Consider the following 27,132-nt stretch of genomic DNA (forward strand, 5'->3'; position numbering starts at 1 on the left):
AGCTTTCATGTTCCCATACAGGAATAGGGAAAGACCATGAAATAGGCTAAATAGACAGAAGCAAGAGGGCCCACTGACACCTGGGCCCACCAGGAATTTTCCTGGTATCTTGGTAGGCCAGTCTGACGCTGCCTGTTGCAAATAACCATTTACAGCCCTAGACATTACTATTTAGTGGGATGGTGGCCTGTTATTTGGGCCTCTCTGTATGTGAAGTGCCAGGCCCTATTCTGAATCCCAGTCCAGGCCTGGTCGTAAGACCCCCTAAGGAAGGATAAATGCAGTGCCAGTTTAACATATAAACCGACAGAACACGGGGCAAGGTAATTGCACAACCATAGAGTATACCCCAAGGCCACAGGGCAGGGTAAATACAGCGAGTATTTCATGTATTATATACACCAAGAACTTATGGCAGGATAAATGCAATGTCAGCTTAAATAAAATAAAACCCAAAAAAACATAGAACATGTCATGGCAATTGCAGTACCAGTTCATTAATTATACTATATAATTATATATATATATATATATATATATATATATATATATATATATCTGTATAAATTATAATGCAGAGCAAATATTAAGCACCATCCCAAAGACAAACTACATACATACTCTACTTGAAACCTGTTTCCAAAGTAAAAGAAATTAAGACGACTTAACTTTGCCTTTACTTTCTGCTGATTCCTCCAGACTACTCATATTTCTAAATCACAAAAGGTTGGGGACCCCTCACTATTTAGTGGGCTGGTGGGGCGCTGTTTGGGCCCCTGTGTACTTGAAATGCCAGGGCCTATTTTGAATCCCAGTCCAGGCCTGGTCGTGAGACCCCCGGAAAACCACCTATTGTTGTAAAGGACACATCCTGATGAATCTAAGTAGCTAAAGATGTCTTTCTACATCAAACTACAAAGCTTTCCTAAAGTTAGTGGTATTTATGACATTTCAGAAAATGAAATTTTGCCGCATTTATCTCATACATGACAATGAGTGATATGATGCTCTATGTGCACAGATATACCAATGTATGTTGCATCCATGGACCCTGAATGAATATAGAGCATATTAATTTTTTCATGAAAGGAACAAGCTCCTACATTAATCCCCAGACTAACTAACAAAACAAAGTGCTGACCTCCTTTAACATGCAGCACTCACTTCCAGCATACTGAAGGGCAATGAACCTTTGAACTAAATTATTTCCCCAAGTAATGTTACAAGCATCAGGAACGTGTATCAATTGACTTATTATTGCCAGTGATAAGAAACATTTTTTTCTGGTAACAGTTGCTTTCTTGTGCCATAGACAGCACAATACCACTAACCGTGACAGGGACAACCAGCCATAATTATGGTGGGCAATTTGCTGTTTTGCGTGCCATGCCATCTTATTATTTATTGATTTGTTTGTAAAATAAAAAACAACAAGTAGCAGCAGGCCCAGATTGGCAATCTGCGAATTCTGGCAAATGACAGACGGGCTGCTGTAAGATGCCATTGACCAGTGGCTTGGAAGCGACCTGTTGGCATGCTGAAGAGCTGTACGAAAGTATTTGGGTAAATATTTTTGTGAGAATTGGTGGCAGTGTTGCCCCTGTGGCTCACTGGCTCATCCTGCACAGGCTACCTAAGAAAAAAGACTTGGGCATTAATGCCATGGTACACCACTAGATGGTGCTATGTAAACACTAGTATTAAAAGCCAGTCTTTTTGTCACCATTGTAGGGCAGCTTGAAATATAATAATGCTGGCCATACACAACTGATATATTTTCAGACTGCGTGGGGGCTGCTTATTATCATCCCGTAAATCTTTTGTGGTGGATTTGGTATTCAGCTGAATCCTAAAACAGTGGATTTCATGCATCCCTAAAATGTATTTGCTGGATTTAGCCAATAACAGCTCCCATGATAACCACTGGTGTGTATATAGACAAGGTTTAAAGAACAGCATTTGACACAAGACATCCTCTTGCCAATGTGCCTGATGTTTGCATTCTATACATTAGGCACAATTCAGTAATAAACATGTACCGTGGAAGCAGTGCCTTGCTATACTACATGTAACAGTCCCTCACCAGGGAAAGGAGAATGCAAGTAAAAAACCTCTCCTGTGTGCTGAAAACCAACATTTATACCTAATTATATGCTCCCAGTGCAGTGGTACCCTGGCTCATATCTATGTGTGCTACACTAATGATCAATATGTTAAATTTGTTACCTTAGTAGCCGCTCTTTTTTCCTGCTTAGCTTTCATCTCAGCTAGCAGCCCACTCCCCATCACTTGGACTCCATACCGCCTTCCTGATTGTGGACTGCTCTTGCTGTCAGTTCGTTCGGACTTTGTAAGATCGTCGAGGTTCTCCTCCAGAGAGTCAGGCGTTTTCACCTCTTCTGATCTCTCGGTGCTGCTGCCGGCACTGGCACTGGAGCTCACTGTCCCGTTGCTCTCTGCCACTTTCTCTTTTTTTGCTGTATCAGGAGCAGGACTTTTAAGTGGGGCCTTGGGTGAAGAGGGCTCCTCTGTAATAATCACAGTCTGTGATCGTTCTGACTTAGATCTAGGTTTGATTAAGTTAAGAAAGCCACTCTTTCTAGATTCTCTTCTCTTTTTTTCTTCCCACTCACCACCATCTTGAGATTCTAAACTTTTAAAAGAGTGTTTCCTAATAAAGAACAAAAAATGTACTTACATAATTCATACCATGTATCATATGTATCATTAGCACTTAAAGGGACAAAAGGTTGTGAACAAAAGGGGTTGAACAGGGGACAATGAACAAAAAAAGGGAAAACAGGGCCAGGAATATATGAGTGGGTATGGGGGAGAATGGAAGAGTGAGAGTCAATAAACAACAAGCAGGAAGGATGCAGCATGGGGTAGTTGGTAGAAGGCAAAACAGCATGATGGAAAAATGACAACACAGATAGTTAGTCAATGGTTAAAGGGATGGTCCACCTTCAGGTTAACTTATATTATGTTATAGTAAGATTGCTGAGATTTTATTAAAAAACATCAAAACCACTGTAGGTTGTGGTTTATGTATTATAGTTGATTGGAGTTATACATTCCTTCTATGAGCAGCAGGAGCCAAATAGAGCACCACTTACATGTATATACTGGAACAGTATGTGGCTACATGCATGGACAAGTTGTGTTTCTATGTTATAGAATTGCCTATTCTGAGAAACTTTTCAAGTGGTCTTCATTTTTTATAGTTTATTTGCCTTCCTCTTTCCAGTTTTCAAATGGGGGTCACTGATCCCAGCAGACAGACAATATATTGCCCTGAGAGGCTATACATTTATTGTTATTGGATTTTTTTGTATTATTTATGTTTGTATTTAGGACCCTTAAAGGCTACCCCTTTAAGGTACAAAAGGGCTGAAAAACCTGCTGAAAAATCTATGTATAATTACACAAAATACCATGCCATACCATGTATTAGATTTTGTTTCTCTTAGGGCAAAGGAGTGTGATTAGTCATCCTCAATAAATCTTCACGATTGCGGGTGAATAATCTCCCCGACATGACATCCCACCAGCAAGAATGGAAATCTCCGGTGGAATGGCATATGCGTCGCTTTGGTTTCCCAAAGTCGCCCAAAGTTGCCCAAAGTTGCCTCTCAAGGAATTCAGTCTGCTTTGTGCTATGAATGAACACTTGTAGGTGACCACTATAAGCAAGCTGCTTCTGTAGTTTATGATTGCCCTTAATGAACCCCTGAAACCCACCAGTAAAAGGGATTCCAGCACACCAAGCACAAAGATGACAAGGATTTTTATATATGTATGACCATTTAAAGCAAATAAAATGCAACAGCACATGGAGAAATTACCAATAAGCATATTATGAAAAAGCTATCAGGTTGTGTTTAAAGATATTATAATATCAATTTATATTTCTATTAATGTTTTTTTCAGCCTGGCCTTAATATCCTTCTATATAGTAAGCTACAATTTCAGACTCCTTTTCCTAAGAATAACAGCCCATTATATCTGATTAATATTAAGTGTGTTCTTAGCTAAAATGAGAAACCATTTCTCATTTATTATTAAACAAACATTTACGCCGCACTAGGATTTTCCAATAATTCAGTAAGTAACTAAGCAACAGAGTGAGAAGTCTTTCAGCAACAATGAGCGCTTATCATACACTGTACCATTCAATATTCTCTGTCTAAGTGCCAAATAAAGGCCTACAACAAAACTGGTGAAGGCTCGCATTATAGGCACAGGGCTGATTTATCAAATTTGCGTTATGGCAGACCTATCAAAATCTCAGCTTCTGAAGTTGTTCCTTATATCTCCATGTGTCCCAGAGTCACCTCTTCCCACCCATTTTTTTTAAACATAATTCTAAAGTGACTTAAAGGGGACAATAATTATAGTATGGTAAAGTTATATTGACTATTCTAAGCAACTTCTCAGCTGGTGTCACTTTTTATGGTTTTGGATTAATTGCCATACTATTCTGCCTCTCTCCAGCAGTCACCACCCCTAGCAACCAAAACAGTATTCTCTGGGAGGCAACATTTTTTTGTTACTGTTATTTTAATTAATATGATATTCTGGCCTGCCTGGTTGTTAGGTAAGGAAAATTCCCAACTAGATGGCTGCAGAACAAATTGTTAATAGATTCAAAACCACAAAAGATATTATAACCAATAACAAATTATTTTAAAATTAAATTTGGCATTGTGTAGACAATGTCAGTCTAAAGTAAAGTATTCTTTTAATTTCCCCTTTAAGGTGACAGCACACAGCAAGCTTCTTACCATTTTATCCCCTTTGTGATTAGTAGCTCAATGGGCAGAGGACTAAACTCTGGAGCCCTCAGCAGTCATTTGCAATAGTGGGCACCTGCGTTTAAATGCTATTATTATACAAGTGAATGGGGGGGGGGGGGGCAATTTTGAGTGTTTTCCCCCAGTGACCCTTCGAAGAGAAGAACCTAGAAATACAAAACCTGTACCTTAAGTGCCAGAACTGTAGACTCAACAATATTTGGAAGAGAAAAAGTAATGACTGGATTTAACACATAATTAGAGTAAATATTTCATATATACATATTACATTTTTATTTAACTTACTTAGACTCCATTTTAGTGACTTTCTTGCTGAAGAACTCATCTACACCTTCATCTACCCTGGCCATGAGCCCATTCTGCTCACCATCTGTAGGAGCTTCAGCACCAAGCTGCTAAAATAAACAATATAAAGTGTTTGAGTCAGAAGTTTTTCAATAACAAATAGTTTTAACTCAAAGTGTATAAATCTGCAACCAAGATAAAACAAAAACTAAAAGCATATAATGTATGTTGGTTTATGCAAGTTATTATGGAAACAGCTACACAATCTATGCTCCAATTTATTACACTGACCCTTAGCAAAAAAAAAAAAAGAAAAAGCTCAACAAACTTGTACTGGATTGTTGAATTTTGTCATGTAACGACTATTATGTGCACAAATAAAGACATTAATTGTAAGTGTGTGTATACTTACAACACAGGTGTGGGATACCTATTATTAAAAAACCTACAAAATAAAGACAATGCTATGTCTCATAATGTCCTATTTTAACAAATTGTGTTTATTTCTGGTTGATTTGATTTTCCCCTGTAATAAGACAGTACATTTTACTTGATAGAAGGCAGAGTTCTTTTAACTAAAGATTTTTATTCATTTTTCTTTTAACTTTTTGGGGTCAGTTTGTGCCCACATATTGCTTCAAATATTTGGTTATTAAATTGGTCATAACTTGGAAATGTGACTCTCCTATAGCTTAAGGAATATATAAGACAGTATATTATTATCCTCAAATATCTTACTACTTGTCCTCAATATTCAGAAAGCTTCACGAAATGGGAAAATAAATAAATAAAGCCATAATTGCCCATGTACACTGCATGATGCCTTTACCTGTGATATGCTTCTTGAACTGAGTACTGCCAGTGTTAAGCACTTTGCTCCAGGCTATGGGAAAAAGCCTTTGTCAAGGGGAAATTCTCGGAAATCCGCTTGACAAAGGCTTGTGCCAAAACTTTGGGGTAATTCTCACTTCGCCCAAAGGTATCTGCTTTCTGGTGATTTTTTTCTATTGTAGGGTGATATGTATCATATATTTCTATGTATGCTACATGCTATTATATTATTGTATATGCTGAACCGCTGTCAATAAACTTGTAGCAGACTTATTATGTTTAGTTTGTGGCTCAAATGTATGTATTTGTGTTTGGATAATAAGGGCTGTAGAGAGAGAATATACTACAATATTGCCAATTAAAGGGCTGTTATTTTTCTGATCCTAATAAGCACAAGACGCATTCTTTTTTCGTGTCTGTTTTGCTCAAAAAAGAAAAAAAAAATCCCCAAAAGCCAATCCTCCTACAACAACCTCATGAATTAAATAAACAAGGCATTACTTAGTCCCTCTTGAAATGATTGGACAGTGCAAGATCTGATCTTACTGTGGATTTGCTTGGTTGCTGCTTCTTCATCCTTTTAGGACGCAGTTTTGTGAAATGTTCTAATTTTTTGCCTTCTTCAGAGGGTAACTCTGCCATCCCACCAGATGTCCGTTTGTCTGGCCTGCTGGATGGGTAGGGAGGGTCCTCGATATGTATTGGGACATCCACCAGAGCTCTGTCCAAATCAAATTCCATCTCTAAAATCCAAATATCATAAGTCATACTTAGTGTCCTTATTCTACTTCTACACTACCTGTGGCTAATAGGCAAAAGCTTAGAGCTAATTTTCTAGGGCAAACTGATGATTAGTTTATGTATCTGTGGTGCACAGGACTATATAAAAAGAAAATTAGTAGCACGTACAGTACTATGATGCCTTTAAAAAGGCTAAATAAATACCAGATTTATTTTTTGCCTCCATTAGTTGGGGCCCTTCTCTCTCTATGCAATGCCTATGCTATAAGTGCGTGTATAGGTGCACTAATATAAAATATCCAATGTGAACATTTTCCACACCAGAAAAGACAAGTAACAAATGCTGTCAACTTCAAAATAAATATAACAATACACAATATTTATTGCCAGGCTAGTAAAAGTTTAAACCTAGAGATAGAGAAATTAAAATTAGAAGTAATTTTTGGATTGCAAAATGTACCCAGCAAATGAGACCAATCCTTCTAGGGCTACAAAGATGAATGGGTACTGATGGGTCTTTCCATAGATAAAAGGGAACTTGTGTACAAAGCAAAAATGCAGTTTATTTCTATGTTATTAATATAGCCCCATGGTACTTGTAGCAATGCAAGTGCATAATAAAAATATGATAAAAATCACATTACATGAAATATGACAACTTCCTGAGCAGTTGCCAGCTCCCTCTGAAAGAAAGTGTAACAGCCTTGTGCGCTTTTCAGAAATGATTGTGGAATGACCTTATCTCTGTTCTTTACAAGTGGAATGCAAACTATATGGCATGTTTTCTGGACCAAGACACATCAAACTTAGCTGGCTCCTGAATTATTTAGGCAGACATTTGTTCATTATACATACCAAAAGCTCGAGATACTGGGCGCAGCATTCTGCTGTGAATGCTCTTTCTCTTTGACTTGGGCGTCATCTGGGAAAAGCACAGTAAAGAGTCATTAAGCTATTAGAAAGGGCTTGCTAAAATACTGAAAAATGCAACACTAGGAAAATACTTTACTGTTTCTTTCAGAGCTACAATAACATTTGAGGTTTGCATTTTTTCCATTCATAGAATAGCATTATTAAAAATAAGGCTTCACTTACAGTAAAACTCTGACCCTCACATTGGCCACTTATAAATAATAACCACTGTGGGAACTAATTATGCACCTTTGAGAGGTGCAAGACTGAGGGCAAAGGTGACCCACTGGCTGGGTTGTACTGCCTTCTGGGAGTACTAATTGAGACCAGTCTTTCAATTCTATGGAGTGCTCTGTAATCCAGCGGAACACAGAAATGAATAGCATTCATGGCAGGCTGCTTTCTGTTGTGACCTGTTAATCCTTGGAGAGCAGCAGCGGCTCTTCATTGTAATGTAGAGAACGGATGCTAGTCCAGCCTCCATAATGTATATTGCTTTTAAAATAGAGATCAGCCTGCCCAATTGCCTCTTGAGAGCAAGGGGCCTTTTCAAACTTAATACCAGTGTAAGAGATTGGCAAGTATAGCTAAATTCCACTTAAAATAGCATTATTAGCATTAGCAAACTAGAACTGGATAGTATTTTATGATTGCAACATATCTATTCATATGTGCTTCAATCTAGAAACATTTCCATCACATCTTTCTTAATTCAAACAAAGGCCTTTATACAAACACATATAATATTAAGAAAGGTTTTTAAACTTTTTTGTCTCAAATCCACCTTGAACATTTTATAGAGTCCCCCTAGACCTGACCATGACTTAAAACCATTTTTAAAATGTTAATTTAGTGTTTTACTTGTGTAAAAAGTGCTTTAGGCAAACATACCCCAGGTACAAAGTCAGCTTTGAACTCTGTAATCATATTCAGTTCTAGAATACCTCTCTGATGTGTCCACCTCCCACCTCTGCACTACATGTTCTCAAAATTTTGTACTAAATATGCATAAAGGACAAACAGTTTGCATTGTGCTTTATCTTTAGTTAAGATAATTTATACATTCCCCCAATATTATTCTAATTGGCAGGCGTGTAACTACCAGTGGGGCAGGGATTGACTGCATCCAGGCCCGCAACACAATAGGGGCCTCTGGGGATACCAGAGTGCAGTCTTAGGTTGTCAGTATAATGATTTCAGAACAAAACATTAAAAAAATCAGATGTAAAAAACATTTAAGCATCTGGGTTTCACACATCTCCCTTTTTCTCCTATAAACATTATCTAGTTTTTTAAAACCGACCTATATAAAGCACAGGGTTTTTTTTTTTGCACTATTAGTATATAGAGTAAAAACTTAAGAGTTAACTGGATAACAACGTGCAACTGTAGTTTTGCCATATTTAATGCACAAGTTCATAGACATGGTTTTGTGATGCCCTTGAGGCCTTTTATTTTTTGTCTGAACCATTCAGGCTTTACAAACAGACATTACTTTTATCCACACTCAGCACTGCACATTTGCATACGTTATGGAAGAGAGCTAGAAGGGCAGAGATGCAATTTATTCCATTTCTGGACTTAAGAAGTATGAATAGATGTTAAAATAAAATATTTAGTAATGCTGTGATATTGCCCACCTCATTCAGTAAAGATAGGGCAATAGGTATGATTAATGATAACTAAAAACACAAAAACGCCATCTTTATTTGCAAATATGGAGACATATTTTAATTAAACTTACTATAAACTTAGGAGAATTACTTTGAAGGGCACATTTGTGACCTGAAACAGCATGCAAAGTGCAAAATAAGCCACAACCTGCCTCTTCACTAAAACCGTGCTGACTGGATTAGTCAGCGCTGTATTAGTAAATAACATGGCCGGGAAGGCATATAGCCGCCCCCCTCCCCCCCTGTACTGTGCATGTTATTCCGACAGGAAAGGTATGGGACAGCAGAGGGTGCAGCCTGCTTTGGGCCCTGTCCTGACCGTAAAAACAGTCCTAGCTGCACCTCCTCAGGCTGTGCCCTCCTGCTCCCCCGAGTAGCATAATCGTCTACAGCCTCTGGTTTCAAGCCCTCCCCATATTTGGCTGTAGCCTCCATTATTATGATCATAAATGTGCAGCCAGCCATTTGTTTTGCTGTAATGCTGTAAAACTGGCCATACATGTGCCAGTATAATCCTATAAAACATTTTGGAACATGTGTGGGCTCCGAATTATCGGTCGATTGGACAATAAGCTTGATTCTTTTCATGCTATGGAATGTAGTCTGACGCACAAGACGGCCTATGTGCACAGGAATTGTTATTATATAAATGCTATTTAACCATCTCTGACAGCTGGCATTTATATATACTGGATATTTTTTCTAAGCAGTTTGTTACCTATTCATGTAACAGCTATGCTATAGCCCAAGCTTCCCAGGCCACTCTGACTCCCCCTTTTCTTTCCTATTGTCTGAGAAAAAAATGGGTTGCAAATGCAAAGCATAGCTCAGGGAAATCTATTAGTGAATAGAAATTCTCTATTCTCTGCTTATTCACTTTTCTCAGTGTTCAGTTCCATAATATCTTATGGATTTACTCCTACTGGTGCATAATTATCCTGTCATACAAGTCCATGACTAATTTAAAATAGGACAGCAGCATCACATCATATATTTTGCCACAAAACGGAGGTCCACGGATGTCTGCACTAAGATCAAGCACATATTCCCAGTTTAACTTGAGCTCATTAGAACAGAGGGCATTGATGCTCTGTCTCCTTGTGATTATACCTAATGTATTGGGTCTTATTTATCAGACATGAACAGGAGTAGGTCTTTATAGCAATTTTATCCCAAAGGAGAACAAGCAGATCCTCTTGGTGATTATAGGGGAAATACCAAGTGACTTTCTTCATGTGTAGTCACTGAATATTATAAATGCCTGGAAAATTGTTTACATTAATTTCCTGTATATTATATATATATATATATATATATATATATATATATATATATATATATATATATATATATATATATATATATATATATATATATATATATATATATAATTAAGAAAATGAATCCCTGCATTCATAATCCAGTCTCCTTTCTTATGGGGAAGCCACAAACGGAGCTCAACTTTTTAATACTGTCAGCATTGAATTCAAATGGTAAAAAAATGTTTTGTCAACAAACAATCAAACAATAATATTAATAGTCTAATACTCTAATAATAGTCTAATAATCAGGGTTTAATGATACAGTACAAATGTTTGTCAGATACAGTACAAATGTTAGCTTTGAAACCGAGGATTAGGTTTAGAATTACTAATGCATCTCCTATTAATCTCCCATAGGCTTTGAAGCTCTGCTCTACATATATGTAAATGTGCTCTCAAAGTCCTACCCCTCAGAAGCCCTCTTGCACTGATAAGAATATTGAAAAAGGCTGTCTGCAAGTTTGTATATATATGTTTCTGAATTACTATGCTGTATCTATTCTAATAAAGCAACAGTTCTGGGTGAAGTTGGCCACAGGCACATTAAGGAAGGAGTGATCTGAATGCCTCCTCCCATGAGGGTAAAAGCCTCAGCTTTTTGGCAATGCAAAGGTGCAGCATGAAAAATGTGAGTGCATTCTGTTTTAAGAAGGCTTTCAAGGCATGTATAGAAAAGATTTATATATCTTGTCCCTCCAGTGATTTGAACGTCAACTCTTAGCAAATAGAGAAAATAGATGGTAGCTGTTCGCGATGCAGAAGTCTTGAAGACTCACTCTGTTTTAGAGTGACAGAATATATATTGCCACCTACACAGGATGCCACAAGATTCATAAAGTCTATATTGATGAATAATAATGGGGTTCTTTCAGTAATAGCAGAAAAAAGCCTTTGTAAGAAATCCAAGAGACTGTCATGCAGCAGAGAGGCAAATGAAGCAGAGAAGTATAAAAGAAGAGACGAGAAAGCCCAAAAATGAAAATACTTACACTTCTACAGCAGAGAGTCTCCAAGCAGCAAAAAGAAAAAGGACAGGATATGAATAAAAAGAAAAGGAAGCAGAAAACATCAATAAAGAACAGAGAGAAGCCACAAACATTAAATAAAATAAGAGTAAAGACATAGTAAATAAAATGAAGGGAGGCCCCTACTGCTTCTGACCTTCAGCTTTTCCTAAATTATAATGTTCTTAGAATCAGGGAATATGTGCCTTATGAACAACACCACTCAGTAAATCCTACAGTGTGACTAACAGATCTTAGACACTGACTGTTGTACAGATCTAATCAACACTGTATACACTATACTCACATTAAATACACATTGTTGTTATTATTATGGGACTGCACCTGCATCAACTGGAACACACTGCTCATCACAAAGTCATACAGTAATAAAAACTGTAGGCTTCTGTTTATCTTTACAAGAAAACCTTCAAATAAACCCTGTACACCAGAAAAAAATATTTCAGGAAGGTACTATAGTTAAAAAGATATTTTTATTTGTCAAGGGAGCTCCCTTGACAAAGGTGTTTGAGCCAAAATGTTGGGGTATTCTCTCATCCAGAGTATCTGCCTTTATATCTTTTATCAGTTTTTTTACTGGGTGGTATGTATTGATTTGTTTATTGACGGATATTATGATGTTTTTTTAAATGCAATATTGTTGCTACATTATGACCTGATAAATAAAAATGTCTCTTTAACTATAGTACTTCCCTGAAATATTTTTTTCTGATGTAAAGTGTTTATTTAAGTTTTGTTGGTGTATATAATCCTAGTACCTGGATTTTTGTATATCCATATATATCTTTTTGGATTGTTTTTAAAGGGCAAGTGTACCTTAGCCTGGAGTGCCCTCCACTATTCTAAATTTTGTATCTTTACAAGAAAGCAAGATTATTAAATTACATTCTTGTTTCTTGGTTTCACACACAGTCATACAGAATCCAGAGGAAGCAAGGCACACAAACTGTGAAAAAAGTATCAGCAAAATGGCTTATGGATCATCAGAGCTTAAAATTAATCTTCTTCTTACTCAGTCGATTGAGGCAGAAAACAGACACGCTACTTTGCAACAGCTCAGAACTGTATCATACAATGTTAATGTTTGATTTCAGTGTGCCAATCCTGTTATCAACCATGCTGTAGTTTCATTATAGATAAATATCCCTAGAACTGTGGATTGGTCAGTTTTTGTACTAGCAACATTCTAGATTCTGCCAATATGTAAAGGTGATACTGGCTTTCAAGCAATATGCCCCTGTAAAGTTGGCAAATACTGCAGTATAACTGGACTAATAACACCCAGAGCAAGAAAAGCTGGCAAATACTGCAGTATTACTGGACTAATAAAACCCAGAGCAAGAAAAGCTGGCAAATACTGCTATATAAACATATAAAGCAATTTTAGTGGGTTCACACAATGAATAAATATAGGAAAATGCATTTTTCACAGCTAATTTGATTTTTCTTACTACTGCTAAAATGTAAATATATATTTTTTTATCAATCTAGCCAAAAGCCAATAGTGGAAAAGTGGAGCTGCTACAGCTACAGTGTGTATCTTTGTGGAAATGTTGCATAGAGCAGTTATAAGCACTTGCCAGAGCAGAGTTGCATGTAGGAAATCACTACTTTTGTTACAATAAGTGGGACAGTTTAGTCTGCTATTTACAAATTATTGCATGTTTCTCTACAGTACTTTGTATGTCAGTGCTTGCCATATGTCACAATTTTTCCAAACAGCACTAACAAGTTAAATGAGTGCCATTTGGAAATATTGTGACATATGTACATACTATTTCCACAAGCGGTGGAGCACCACCAACATATAAATCCCATATTAGCTCCACACATGGCCTAAAGTTCTGTTATTTCTAGCACACATGGATTCCTTCTGAACAGTGCCATTGTAAGAGGATCAAATTTCTACACTTGAGAAAATGTAACATAATAATATATCCATCCCAAACAAGATCAACAAATACAGTACCATAAACCTTTCTTGGTGTAAGCATTTTTACATTATTTTAAAAGATGACGCAAATGTTCCCCCTATTATATAGGGAAGGTATTTCACATGGCACATACCACAAGTGCTCTTACAAGTAGTTAGATAGAACACTTCAAATTATCCATTGTATATATCACAAGGAAACTTTACATAACCTCAAAGAGCTATTCATTTTACACATAGCTCGTGAATGTTTTGTAAACTATTTTTTATAATAGCTCTCTTATATCATGTGCCCCGCTATCTTTAACATCACTGAAGGCACAAAAACAAGGCTAAAAACAAAGAGTGGTGGTAAATGGAACATTTTCAAATTGGGCCAGTGTTGTTAGTGGAGTACCGCAGGGGTCAGTCCTTGGTCCTTTGCTTTTTAACTTGTTTATTAATGACTTGGAGGTGGGCATTGAAAGTACTTTTTTTTTATTTTTGCGGACGACACTAAATTGTGCAAAACTATAAGTTTGCACTTTGCAAAGCAATTTCACAAAATTGGAAAACTGGGTAGCAAATTGGAAAATGAGGTTCAACGTGGACAAGTGCAAAGTTATGCACTTTGGTAGAAATAATATAAATGCGAGTTATACACTAAATGGTAGTGTGTTGGGGTATCCTTAATGGAGAAGGATCTGTGGGTTTTTGTAGATAACAAGTTGTCTAATTCCAGGCAGTGTCATTCTGTATCTACTGAAGCAAATAATGTGCTGTTTTGTATAAAAAAAAGGCATTGACTCAAGGGATGAAAACATAATTTTGCCTCTTTATAGGTCCCTGCTAAGGCCTCACCTTGAGTATGCAGTGCAGTTTTAGGCTCCAGTCCTTAAAAAGGATATTAATGAGCTGGAGAGAGTGCAGAGACTGCAACTAAACTGGTAAAGGGGGTGGAAGATTTAATCTATGAGGCTAGACTGTCGAGGTTGGGGTTGTTCTCTCTGGAAAAAAGGCGCTTGCGAGGGGATTAAAGGCATATAGGGGATGTTTTTTTTCCCATAAAAATGATCAGCGCACCAGAGGCCACCCTTTTAGATTAGAGGAACGGAGCTTCCATTTAAAGCAGCGTAAGTGGTTTTTCATGGTGAGGGCAGTGAAGTTGGGGAATGCCCTTCCTATTGATGTTGCAATGGTAGATTCTGTCGATGCCTTTAAGAGGGGCCTAGATGAGCTCTTGAACAAGCATAGTATCCAAGGCTATTGTGATACTAAAATCTACAGTTAATATTGATGTTGGTATATATGGTTTATGTATGTGAGTGTATAGATAGATCAGTATTGGTTTGTGTGTGCTGGGTTTATTTGGAAGTGTTGAACTTGATGGACTCTGGTCTTTTTTCACCCCTATGTAACTATTTAATAGAACTATACACTCTTCTTTCCCTTTATATGAGTTATTATACAATACTGGATTATTATAATGGGAAGGCATACATATTTTTCCCTTGCTCCCCTTGCCTAACCACATCACCCACAGTACCTGAGGGCACAAAGCAAAGCTATGCATGGGGGGGTGGGGGGGCAAATTTTCACCTGTCGCAGTTACCCATGGTAACCAATTAGATGTTTGCTTTCATTGTTCTACTTGCAGAAGGTAATCACTGATTTCTATGAGTTACTGTCCAGGATTTTCCAAGCCAAGGTACATTATACTAACTATGTATATATCTAACAAATATGTGCTTTCTTGTTGATCTTTGGGTGGTAGCACCCAAAATGCATAAGGCATTAAGGCTCTGATGTTTTTAAACTAAGCAAATAAAGAAAGAGATTGGCTGCTTTGGCTATTCATTTCTTTTCTTGTTAAAAAAACAGTAACATCAAAAAATCAAATGTGCTGCAGTATTAAAGCAAAGACAAAATCTTAAACAAAAACATTTATATAAACTTAAATAGTCTATAGTCTGAGGTGGCTATACAGGATCTTGTAGGTATAAATATATATATATATATATATATATACACACATATATATAACATTTTGGTATTTTTGTCCTTTTAATACTGAAATGATCTACTGTGAACAGCCAGAATCATGGTTCAATTGAGTGCCCTCTATGCACTTCCTTATTTATGAATGCCTTGTGACAGGAAGATAATGTGCTTAAGCCCTGCCTGTCAGTACGTATGGATCAGCCACTGATAAGACACAACAGAGAGCAATTACATATTCTGCTTACCTATTTCTCCTTTCTTAAATCCTTAATGCGTATCAACAAAGACCATAGGCATTGTAGCCTATGCCCATCAAACTTTCTCCTTCTGTCCCTATGGTTTAAGAAATCTTGGTGCAGTTTCTCCAGCTGTCATCTTGTGAGCATGGGGATTTGCTAATCATATTGCTTAATGAAATCATATACCCTTGCCACTGGCTCTATGGTTCCCTTTAATGTACCACAAAATCTAGAGAACAGCTGCCTCTAGGTCTGAATATCATTTGAACAATACATAGCATGGGGAATGCAGACTGATATAAAAATGTTTTCTTTTTTTTGTAACCTAGAAATGATATCTAATGTAATGACAGCAAACTGTTGGACAGCAATACATATAGACAGACTACAGAGAAGCCAAACTGAACAGTAAAAAGTAGTTTTATTAAATTATTTATCATCTATAACTGGAAATATTCCATCTGAATACAAATCTGAGATTGATTGATTGATTCAACTGGTATATATGGTTCTATTTGTTTAAAATGCAGCTAAACCCCCAGTAAACTATACACTCACATATACAGTATAAACTATATATACACATACCAATATTAACTAAATGTAGCTTCTAAGATCACTATAGCCTTGGATATTATACTTGTCCAGGAAGTCATCCAAGCCACTCTTAGGGCTCTGGCACACGGGGGAGATTAGTCGCCCGCGATTAACTACCTGTTCGCGGGCGACTAATCTCCCCGAATTGCCTACCCCTGCCATCCCACCGGCGAACATGTAAGTCGCCGGCGGGATGGCAGACGCGGCGGCGCGATTTCGCGCAAATCGCCGAAAAAGACTTGCGAGGCTTTTTCGGCGATTTCCGGAAATCGCCCCGCCGCGTCTGCCATCCCGCCGGCGACTTACATGTTCGCCGGTGGGATGGAAGGGGTAGGCAACTCGGGGAGATTAGTCGCCCGCGAACAGGGAGTTTTATCGCGGGCGACTAATCTCCCCCGTGTGCCAGAGCCCTTAAAGGCACAATAACATCACCCAGCAGGGCATTCCCCAACCTCACTGCCCTCGCTGTGAAGAACCACCTACACTGCTACAAATGAGAGCTTAGTTGCTTAAGTCTAAAGTGGTGGCCTCTGGTTTATTGTTCTTTTCTATCTGGATAAAGTCCCCTGATATCCGTCTATAATGCTGTCTAATGTACTTGTCTTTTTTCATAGTTAAATTTTGTAATTCCTTTTACCAGTTTAGTTGCATGTCACTTCACTCTCTCTACCTCAGGCCTCAAGCCCAAAACTGCCCTGTATACTCAAGGTGAGGCCTTACCAGGTACCTAAAAAGAGCTCAAATTATGGGTGATATGACAGAAATCTGAGGTACTCTACTAAAAATGCTGGTTTAAAAAAGGGTTCCTATTATCACAGCTTTTTGTAGTTGGATATAGAATTGGCTGAAGGATAGATTCCATATATAATGTTCCAGGCCAATATAATGTAGGGATCCCAAGATTTGGGCCCCTTAGTCTGGGTTCCCCTTTAGACAGGCACCAGAGAGTGGCCTTGTGGGATATGGACACCTAAGGGTGACACCTAAGGGTGGTCCTAGCTGTTTGTGTGTGAAAAGAGAGTTTCCTATGCAGCAACCACTAGGTGGCAGTGTGCTGCAATATAAAAAGGGATGACACACACCATGTGTAAGGTCTTAGTCCTGGGACCCCCCTCTGTAAGAGGTTAGCTACAGGCTTCCAGAGAGAGAGATCAGAGAGATTCTGTTATATACACTGAAATAGTAAAGACACCCCTAAAGTCTAGGCATACCTGTTTGGAATTTTAAAAAACAATTTTTATTTAGTCTGAGTTAAAATCTTGGCTTTTAAAATTAAGAAAGAAAAAGAAAAAAGGTATTAAAACCACAATTATCCCTATAACTTTTGGCGAACTATTACAGGCTATACTCTAGCCAGCAGATTCTGGATTTTGTTACTCTGTTGCAAGTTAGCTTGGGCGTGCGTATCCCCTCCCCTGTAACCAGTCAAGAAGGCAAAGTGTAGCAATCCAGAAGGTCATAGAAACATCGCAATAACAAAGTTGTAACAATTTAACATATCGAGCACATATGTAGAGGATGTTTCTTTTAACCCCTTGTTCAGAAGAAGAGGCTTGATGGACAGTTGCGGTAAGTATAATCACTCTGACAATCCTTATATTACGCATACAAATAGTTATATTCAATAGTTATGCATCGGCTGCACCGTATTTAGGTATATCATTAAATACACACGATAAGCGTATATTTCCCCAGAGTGGAAGATATATACAAAGACACGACATCAAGTATATTCTCAACAGAAGGTTTTATTGATATACAATAGTTGGGATCAATTTATGTTTCTTTATTTCTTGAGTAAAACTGTGCAAAAGGGGGAAAGCGAAGGTACTCCATGTTTGATTCTTACAAGGTAGATCATGAGACTAGTGGTACACAACCCCCTCCATTCAACCCTTTGTTATGACTGTATTGTTAGCAGGAGTCCATTATTCAAGAGGACAATCTGTGCACTCTTATAATCTACCTCACAAGGAGCAAAAAAGTAAGTTTCAAATTCCCTGTTTCCCTCATGCTATGACTAAAACCATAGACTGTTTTGTGATTAAAATAATAGGCACAATAATGTACAAGTTATTTCAATTGTACTCTCACTGTACTCTCTTGCCTGGAAACTAAAAAAATAACACAAGATAATGGATCATTTAAATAGCTTTAAAAATGCAAAACTTGGGATCTACACATCTCCTGTTATTAAAATAAGTGGTACCTCATACCATTATACGTGAAGTAATACATTTAGTACACCGTAATGGGTTGCATTATATAAGATTATGGTTTCAGCATTATTTTTAATTAAAAATACTGGCATAAAAACCAGTAACACTCACCATACATGTATCTAAATCCTCTAGACGGTCCATCTCACTAAAATCCTCTATTGTAATAGTGGATCGCTTGGTTGGCCTTTCTTCAGCAGGTTCAATTTCCATGGAATCTTGATGTAGAAGAGGCTTGCCACGCTTGGTCAGATGATCAGCCTTTGTAGAAGTAGAAATGTAAGTGCCTATAATTCTTATTTGATGCAACTCTGAGAGCATGTTAGCAGAGTAGTAAATTAATATGCACAAAGCTGGTATGTAAATGCATTTTTTGCACTCAAGAAAATAAAATATAAAACATATCTTTCTGCATGCAATTAATATCATGCCTCAACGGTAACAGGCTACTGAATACATAGTTTCTGAACCATATGGGCCCATCTTATTCTACCTCGTGGTCAAACAGTATCTAAGTGGCTAGCGTTGTTTTTGAATCAACTTCCTATTATACCTTTTTCATGCTTTCAAACTAGGGTTCACTGACCACAGCATTAAAAAACAGAACAAAACTGCAATTTTATCGTTTTTGTTACTCTTTTCTATATTTAGGCCCTCTCCTGTTCATATTCAGGGATGTATTTAGGTCTGGTGCCACTCTAGGCACTGGACTTAAATGCACCCCTATGCTGTGGAATCGACACCATGCACACGCTTGCGCATTACAAATTGTCTCAGAATATTACTGTCTACATCAAACTAATAGTAAATTTAAAGGTGCACTATCCCTTTAACTGTTGGACATGCATTTTGCATGTTTTCAGTAAAGATTATATTATTGGTTTTTTTTGTATTACTTGGTTGTGTAGCACAAAGCGAATAAACAAGTCTTCCACACACGTTTATTGTCTGAAGAATTAACCCCTCCCTAACCTAACAAACAAGTCTAACAAACAAGGAGTAATTAATAAAGGTATTGGCTTATGGGAAAAAAACCCATAAAACACTGGCGTTAATAATTTTAAAGTTTCCTCCGCAATCAAAATCACCATTGGTACAACTTTTCTTTAAAAAGCATGCCAGCCTAGGAAAACCTCAAGAACCCTTGTACCAATTTAAGCTGAATGCACATGCAACACAGTAAGCCCCAAAGAATGTGCAGTACTGCCCATGCACCTGCACAGGGTAGTGCAATAAAATCTTAGAAAATACCCTGGGCTTGAGTTTTCTAGATAACAGGTTTCCGGCTTACAGATGCCATACCTGTAACACTATTATAAAACTGATCAATATAAATAAACACAGTTATTTTCAGATGTATAGCTGATTTTCAGTTTTAGAAGCCAGTTAGTCACCCGCAATTGATCTCTGCTACCGTGGGCGACTAACCTTTCCAAAATACCTTTCTAACGGCAACCATAGGAGGATGACAACTATGTCTGGGTAATCCATTAGTAGCAGATGGTATGCTCATGCCAACCATTAAACCAGTATGGGTATTATTTTTTTCCAGTGCTATATATCTTTAAGAACAATAGTTGGCATAGAACAACCTAAGCATGAACACTGCATGACTGACCATGCTTTATTGAGGTTTGCCATTACATATAAGCAAGATGGGAATGATAAAGCACCTTGTACTGCTGATTATAAGCACACAATTGCTTACCAATTTATGATGGCTAGTTGAAAGCGCATCTAGGATTTCATCAACAATCCGGTCAGAAAGGAATGATGCTACGGTCAGTTTCACTTCACTGTACAAATGAATAAAATAGAGTGAAAGTGCTTTAAAGTCTCAATTTTTGCTAAGAAAAAAAAAAAAAAAAAAAAAAAAAGATCACAGTTGCAGATTTTACCTTTTTCTGTATAATTAGAACAGGTATGGGACCTGTTATCCAGAATGTTTGGGACCCAGGGTTTTCCTGTACTGCCCCCAACTTAGTTGGGATCAAGTACAAGGTACTGTTTTATAATTACAGAGAAAAAGGGAATCAGATTTAAAAATTAGAATTATTTGCTTATAATGGAGTCTATGGGAGATGGCCTTTCCGTAATCCGGAACTTTCTGGATAATGGGTTTCCGGATAAGGGATCCCATGTGTCACAAAATGCAGTTTTTAAATGAAGGTTTACGTTATTAAGGGAGAAAAAAAACTCCAAATCTACATGGCCCTGTGTGAAAAAGTGATTGCCCCCCTTGTTAAAAAATAACTTAACTGTGGTTTATCAATTTCAATTTTCAATTTCAATATCAATTTCTGTAGTCACCCCCAGGCCTGATTACTGCCACACCTGTTTCAATCAAGAAATCACTTAAATAGGAGCTACCTGACACAGAGAAGTAGACCAAAAGCACCTCAAAAGCTAGACATCATGCCAAGATCCAAAGAAATTCAGGAACAAATGAGAACAAAAGTAATTGAGATCTATCAGTCTGGCAAAGGTTATAAAGCCATTTCTAAAGCTTTGGGACTCCAGCGAACCACAGTGAGAGCCATTATCCACAAATGGCAAAAACATGGAACAGTGGTGAACCTTCCCAGGAGTGGCCGGCCGACCAAAATTACCCCAAGAGCGCAGAGACAACTCATCCGAGAGGCCACAAAAGACCCCAGGACAACATCTAAAGAACTGCAGGCCTCACTTGCCTCAATTAAGGTCAGTGTTCACGACTCCACCATAAGAAAGAGACTGGGCAAAAACGGCCTGCATGGCAGATTTTCAAGGCGCAAACCACTTTTAAGCAAAAAGAACATTAAGGCTCGTCTCAATTTTGCTAAAAAACATCTCGATGATTGCCAAGACTTTTGGGAAAATACCTTGTGGACCGACGAGACAAAAGTTGAACTTTTTGGAAGGTGCGTGTCCCGTTACATCTGGCGTAAAAGTAACACAGCATTTCAGAAAAAGAACATCATACCAACAGTAAAATATGGTGGTGGTAGTGTGATGGTCTGGGGTTGTTTTGCTGCTTCAGGACCTGGAAGGCTTGCTGTGATAGATGGAACCATGAATTCTACTGTCTACCAAAAAATCCTGAAGGAGAATATCCGGCCATCTGTTCGTCAACTCAAGCTGAAGCGATCTTGGGTTCTGCAGCAGGACAATGACCCAAAACACACCAGCAAATCCACCTCTGAATGGCTGAAGAAAAACAAAATGAAGACTTTGGAGTGGCCTAGTCAAAGTCCTGACCTGAATCCTATTGAGATGTTGTGGCATGACCTTAAAAAGGCGGTTCATGCCCTCAAATAAAGCTGAATTACAACAATTCTGCAAAGATGAGTGGGCCAAAATTCCTCCAGAGCGCTATAAAAGACTCGTTGCAAGTTATCGCAACCGCTTGATTGCAGTTATTGCTGCTAAGGGTGGCCCAACCAGTTATTAGGTTCAGGGGGCAATTACTTTTTCACACAGGGCCATGTAGGTTTGGATTTTTTTTCTCTCTAAATAATAAAAACCTTCATTTAAAAACTGCATTTTGTGTTTACTTGTGTTATCTTTGACTAATAGTTAAATGTGTTTGATGATCAGAAACATTTTGTGTGACAAACATGCAAAAGAATAAGAAATCAGGAAGGGGGCAAATAGTTTTTCACACCACTGTATATATATATATAAAAATCTAGTGAATATTGGTGCACACCGGGAATCATTTAAAACATACCTTTTATTATAATAAATACATTACGCGACAGGCCAACGTTTCGTTCTGTATCTGAGACCTTTATCAATATAATATAATATAATATATATATATATATGCATCAGGAGAGAGCCGGCACTCACGTCAATTGGGTCACAATAGCCTGGGTGCAGGTCCAAGTGAAGAATTAGATACAGCAGCGAAGAGATCCGCACTCACAGGACTTATAGAATTAATCTGGTGTTTATTGAGAAGACTAACGTTTCGGCTACCTCAGTAGCCTTTTTCAAAAGGTAGCCGAAACGTTAGTCTTCTCAATAAACACCAGATTAATTCTATAAGTCCTGTGAGTGCGGATCTCTTCGCTGCTGTATATATATATATATATATATATATATATATTGAAAAAAAGACCAGCAACACCGAATCTATTGCAAACAATCAATTATATATTGTTTGCAATAGATCCGGTGTTGCTGGTCTTTTTTTCAATATTTAAACTCTTTTACCGTGCACCCGGGACAAGGATTGAAGCGGTGTGCCACCCTTGGCTCGATATATATATATGTATGTTTTATTAGCAGCTCAATATATTAGTATGTGGCCTAGGGCTCCCCACTGTTGTGCCCTAGGTATGTGCCTCTTCTGTCTACCAAGTTAAAAATTGTTGAAAATTGCCATTTTAAATACTAAAGTTTGCCCTCTAACTCATATGATTTACTGTACTCACACACAAACCACACATATACAGACTATTCTACTTCAGCCAATGAATGGACAGAGCTCTGTCTTTTACTTCTATATGTCTTCCTGTTAAAGTTAGGAGTGCATTATTTCCTGTCAGGTGATGTCTGGGGGAGCACAAAAACCATCACAAAATGGTGGCTCAAGGAAAAAAGATGTAAAAGGTCAATATTTACGGATATATATTCCAATATAGTAAGTTGCTTTATTGGTCACTTATTATTATTGGATTCATTTTAAAGTATAGCTTTCCTTTATTAATGATAACCAAAACCAAAAAATACTAAGGGCTCTGGCACATGTCGCCCGCGACAAATCTCCCCTGTCACGGGCGACTAATCTCCCCGAGTTGCCATGACCCGCCATCCCACCGGCGAACATGTAAGCCACCGGCGGGATGGCACACGCGGCGGCGCGATTTCTCGCAAATCGACGAAAAAGCCTCGCGAGTCTTTTTCAGCGATTTTGGGAAATCGCGCCGGCGCGTGTGCCATCCCGCCAACTTACTATAATCTCCCCGTGTGCCAGAGCCCTAAAAGGTTTTCTTTAACTGTGAAGTCAAGAGACTGTAAAGGCTGTAAGAATGCATGTTACTAAAATCAGATAGCGTGACTTATCCACTGCATAATTATATTTCACAAGAACACATTACAAATCCCTCTCTAAAGGACAAGGTGAATTGAATTCTATCTTCTAATGTAAATATTTTGGGTAGAATCTCATTAACCAGTGAAGTGCTTTCTGTTTATTTTGTGGGTTTTTTTCTGATAGGTTAACCCATATGTTAGTTGTGGTAACTTCACCATCCTTCTAAATAAAGTCAGCATTCTTCTGCAATTTTAATAATTCCTGTATTTTATTGACACAAATGGATGTAAAGGCTTCCCTGAAAGTGCAGAGATTCTAACACACTGCAATATACATACATTATTTTTAGTACCCTTAAAGGACATGTAAACCCCACACACAAAAATGTAATCAGTGAATAGCCTCTTTGAAATCTTTCAATACCTGCCACACTGGTTGTCCAGAGGTTAATAGTAAGGCTGCAACATCTCTTTAATCACTTAAATTTCAACATCTTTTGTAACCCACTCGGCACCCCCTCTTGTGAATTTGCTTTGGCTGTTGGCTTGTGGGCATGCTCAGTTGTTCTAAGCTCAGATTACTAAGAGATGGCATTGCTGGTTCCCATAGAAACTCAGCTCTAGCTGTCTGCTTCAACTTTTTTCTCCTGAGCTCAGCTTTACCATTACAGTGCTCAAACAAAGCAGAACTTTTATCAGAGACAGTTGTGCCTGTGTGAGCTTGTATTCTTGATGAAATGTATGCTGAAAAAGAGTCTTTGTGTGCAGGGCTGTGGAGTCGGAGGCAATTTTGGGTACCTAGAGTCGGAGTCTGTAAAAAATGACGCAGTGCACGCAGTGCATAAACGAACACGTTGAGTGACCAGGAAGCATGCTTTTCATTGACTGTATGCTTCACTAAATGGGACATAACGCACAGTTAAGGTGCGGCAGCTCCACTGCGTCGTGTTCCTCTGTTACAGGGAACACAATGCCCACTGTGAACCCAGCCTAACTCTCTGATAACTGATAACTAATTAAGTAAAAAAAATTTGCAGGACTAGAAATACTTGTATACGTGAAGAGCATGGATAGTCAATAGTTTAAGACTGAAGCTTTAAACCATTTGAAAAACTGCTGTAATTCAGCTGTAATGTTAGCTTAATGTTAGTACCTTTATTATTGGCTCCTGCTGTGAGCACAAGAAAGCACAGCAATCAACTAAGCTGGTCTGAAGAGGATCGCATTTTATAAAGTGCTATAAATAATGCATATATAATAGTGAATACTGTATATGTCTTAATATTACTTTTTATCTAAGCTTTCTTGAAATTTGATTTAGGTCTCGAAAAGGATACTGATCATGCACATACCATACAACATATGCCAAAATAGAGCTTGTGATAAAATATATCATAGATGGGTCCATTTTATGTTATGTTGTACATAAAATTCTTAATATAGCCAATATCATATTTCATGCTTCAGCAATGACTAACTATTTTCCTCATAACCCACAAATACTTTAAAAGTAACACCAAAAAAGTGTTTGAAAGGTGTGGGCCCTTTTATCCAGAATGCTCAAGACCTGGGGTTTGCTGGACACACAATCTTTCCGTTATTTGGATCTCCCTACCTTAAGTCTACTAATAAATAATTTAAACATTAAACAAACCCAAGCAAATTACAAAAATACTATTTTATTATTACAAAGAAAATCTATGTTTTTTAAATTTTCAGTTATTTACTTATATGGGAGATGACCTTTCTTTAATTCTGAACTTTCTGGATAATGGGTTTCCAGATAACAGGTCCAACACTTGTAATTAAAATATAATATACCACTGCCATGCAGTGGTAACAACTGTGTGTTTACTTCAGATAGACTACTATATTTTATATAAATAAGCTGGCGTGCAGCCATTTAATATGTGTTGTACTGCCCATGCACCTGCACAGGTGCCATTCAGTATTTGAAAAGACACAGGTCACATAGCAGATATGCTCTGTAGAACAACGTTATATTCTACATAGTTTATCTGCTACTTAACCTGTGCCATCAGACCCTATTTAAACTGCTTCCATTGCTACACAGTAGTTTTTTTTATATAAGCTAAAATATTGTTTCTGAAACAAAGTAATCAATTTTACCAGAGCAGGGCAACAGTACATTGATACTAATACTGTTTTTTATCCTAATTTAGTGAAAACTATTATAACAATTTGCTTGGTTAGTGTTTTTGCATACACATATGCTCATACTTCTAGAGATATATCCATGTAAGATATATACATAAAATGCAAATAACATTAGCCGCTGCATCATAATTACCATTACCTCACCACTGCCTCAGGGGTACTGGCTAAGTCAATGCTGCCCCCCTCGCTCACGCCGCACGTAGCACACTTAGAGAATTTGGGGAATCTATTATTTCTGATCACATCACAATGCATAATCAACACATAAAGAAGTTAAAGTTTCCCTTGCATGACAGAACGAAAGTTTTTAAATACATTTTATTATTTGCTGGTCTATGAATGAGGGCCTTGTGCACTATAGAGAAGCTGACACTGATGATTGAATAGTTCCTTATTTAAGCCAAGCAAATATGTTTGTTATATGAGAAGAAACTTATCCTAAAAGAATTGTGGCATAAACAATGATTCAATTTTTTATCTTGCAGTGGATCTGTATAATCATACAAACTGCACATGGGCCATTCCTGTTCAGAAATATTTTACACATTTAAACTAACACATCAGAACAATGTTAAGATTAACCACAGTTTTAAACACAATAGCATATTGAAGTCCTGTATTAATTAATGTCACTGTGTTTTCTCATGTAACAGTGCATAATCTTACCCTGAAAAGTACAATGCAAGATAAAGATTACGGAAATATTGATGCCAAGATTTGCATTTTCCACTGCACCATACCTTATTTTGTTTAGGATGTCTATTCCAGATTGCTCAAGCAAAACATTTTTTACAAAATTTCGAGGAATGGATATTTTCTCAGTGCTTGCTTGAATGAGGTCTTCACGGATATTGGACTTTTTCATAACATTTGGACACAGATTCTCGGCTGCATCAACCATTGATTCCAGAAGGTCCTAATATAATAAAATAAATAAAAAATGCTTCAGTATGAGAGAGGGTGAGAAAGGGCATTTTAATGTTTTCTTATTAAGCTCTATTGTTGGATATCAGGTCTTTCATTAAAAAGGGAATGGTTGTTATTGTAAAATGCAGATAGACAAAACATACACACACAACTCTGCTTTTGGAGAAAAACTTAATTTATTTCGGGTCAGGTCTGTTTTAAGACTAGTAGTCTTTTGGGGCACAATTATCAAAATTCAAGATTGTGGAAAAAAAATGCAGACAGAAAAAAAATAAATGTCACAAAACTTTTTGCCTTAATAACTGTCCACAAAATGGTACCTGTCTGCTTTCTGAGATTGTCAAGACAGAAGGAAACAAGATTTTTATTATTTATATAGTTTAAGTACACTTGATAAAGGGTATTGGCCCGAAATATGTTGTGTGCCACTACCCACA

The 27,132-nt window shown here is 37.5% G+C and overlaps 1 protein-coding gene across 5 annotated transcripts in view; it reads right to left on the minus strand.

Moving 5' to 3' along the window:
• carmil1 (capping protein regulator and myosin 1 linker 1) overlaps positions 1-27,132 on the minus strand; it is a 163,127-nt gene that overhangs the window by 13,078 nt on the left and 122,917 nt on the right. For 3 of the 5 annotated variants that reach the window (XM_031903488.1, XM_031903487.1, XM_018094821.2), the window contains 8 exons: positions 26,509-26,684; positions 20,280-20,367; positions 18,683-18,832; positions 11,568-11,585; positions 7,527-7,593; positions 6,477-6,673; positions 5,100-5,209; positions 2,227-2,671 (listed from right to left, as the gene is read on the minus strand). In XM_031903488.1, coding sequence (XP_031759348.1) covers positions 2,227-2,671; positions 5,100-5,209; positions 6,477-6,673; positions 7,527-7,593; positions 11,568-11,585; positions 18,683-18,832; positions 20,280-20,367; positions 26,509-26,684 — 1,251 coding nt within the window. The remainder of the gene's footprint in view (positions 1-2,226; positions 2,672-5,099; positions 5,210-6,476; positions 6,674-7,526; positions 7,594-11,567; positions 11,586-18,682; positions 18,833-20,279; positions 20,368-26,508; positions 26,685-27,132) is intronic. The other 2 variants (XM_031903489.1, XM_012965383.3) reach the window with 1 other exon arrangement.

The sequence above is a fragment of the Xenopus tropicalis genome, chromosome 6 (assembly GCF_000004195.4).
Source record: "Xenopus tropicalis strain Nigerian chromosome 6, UCB_Xtro_10.0, whole genome shotgun sequence".
Classification (NCBI taxonomy): Eukaryota; Metazoa; Chordata; class Amphibia; order Anura; family Pipidae; genus Xenopus; species Xenopus tropicalis.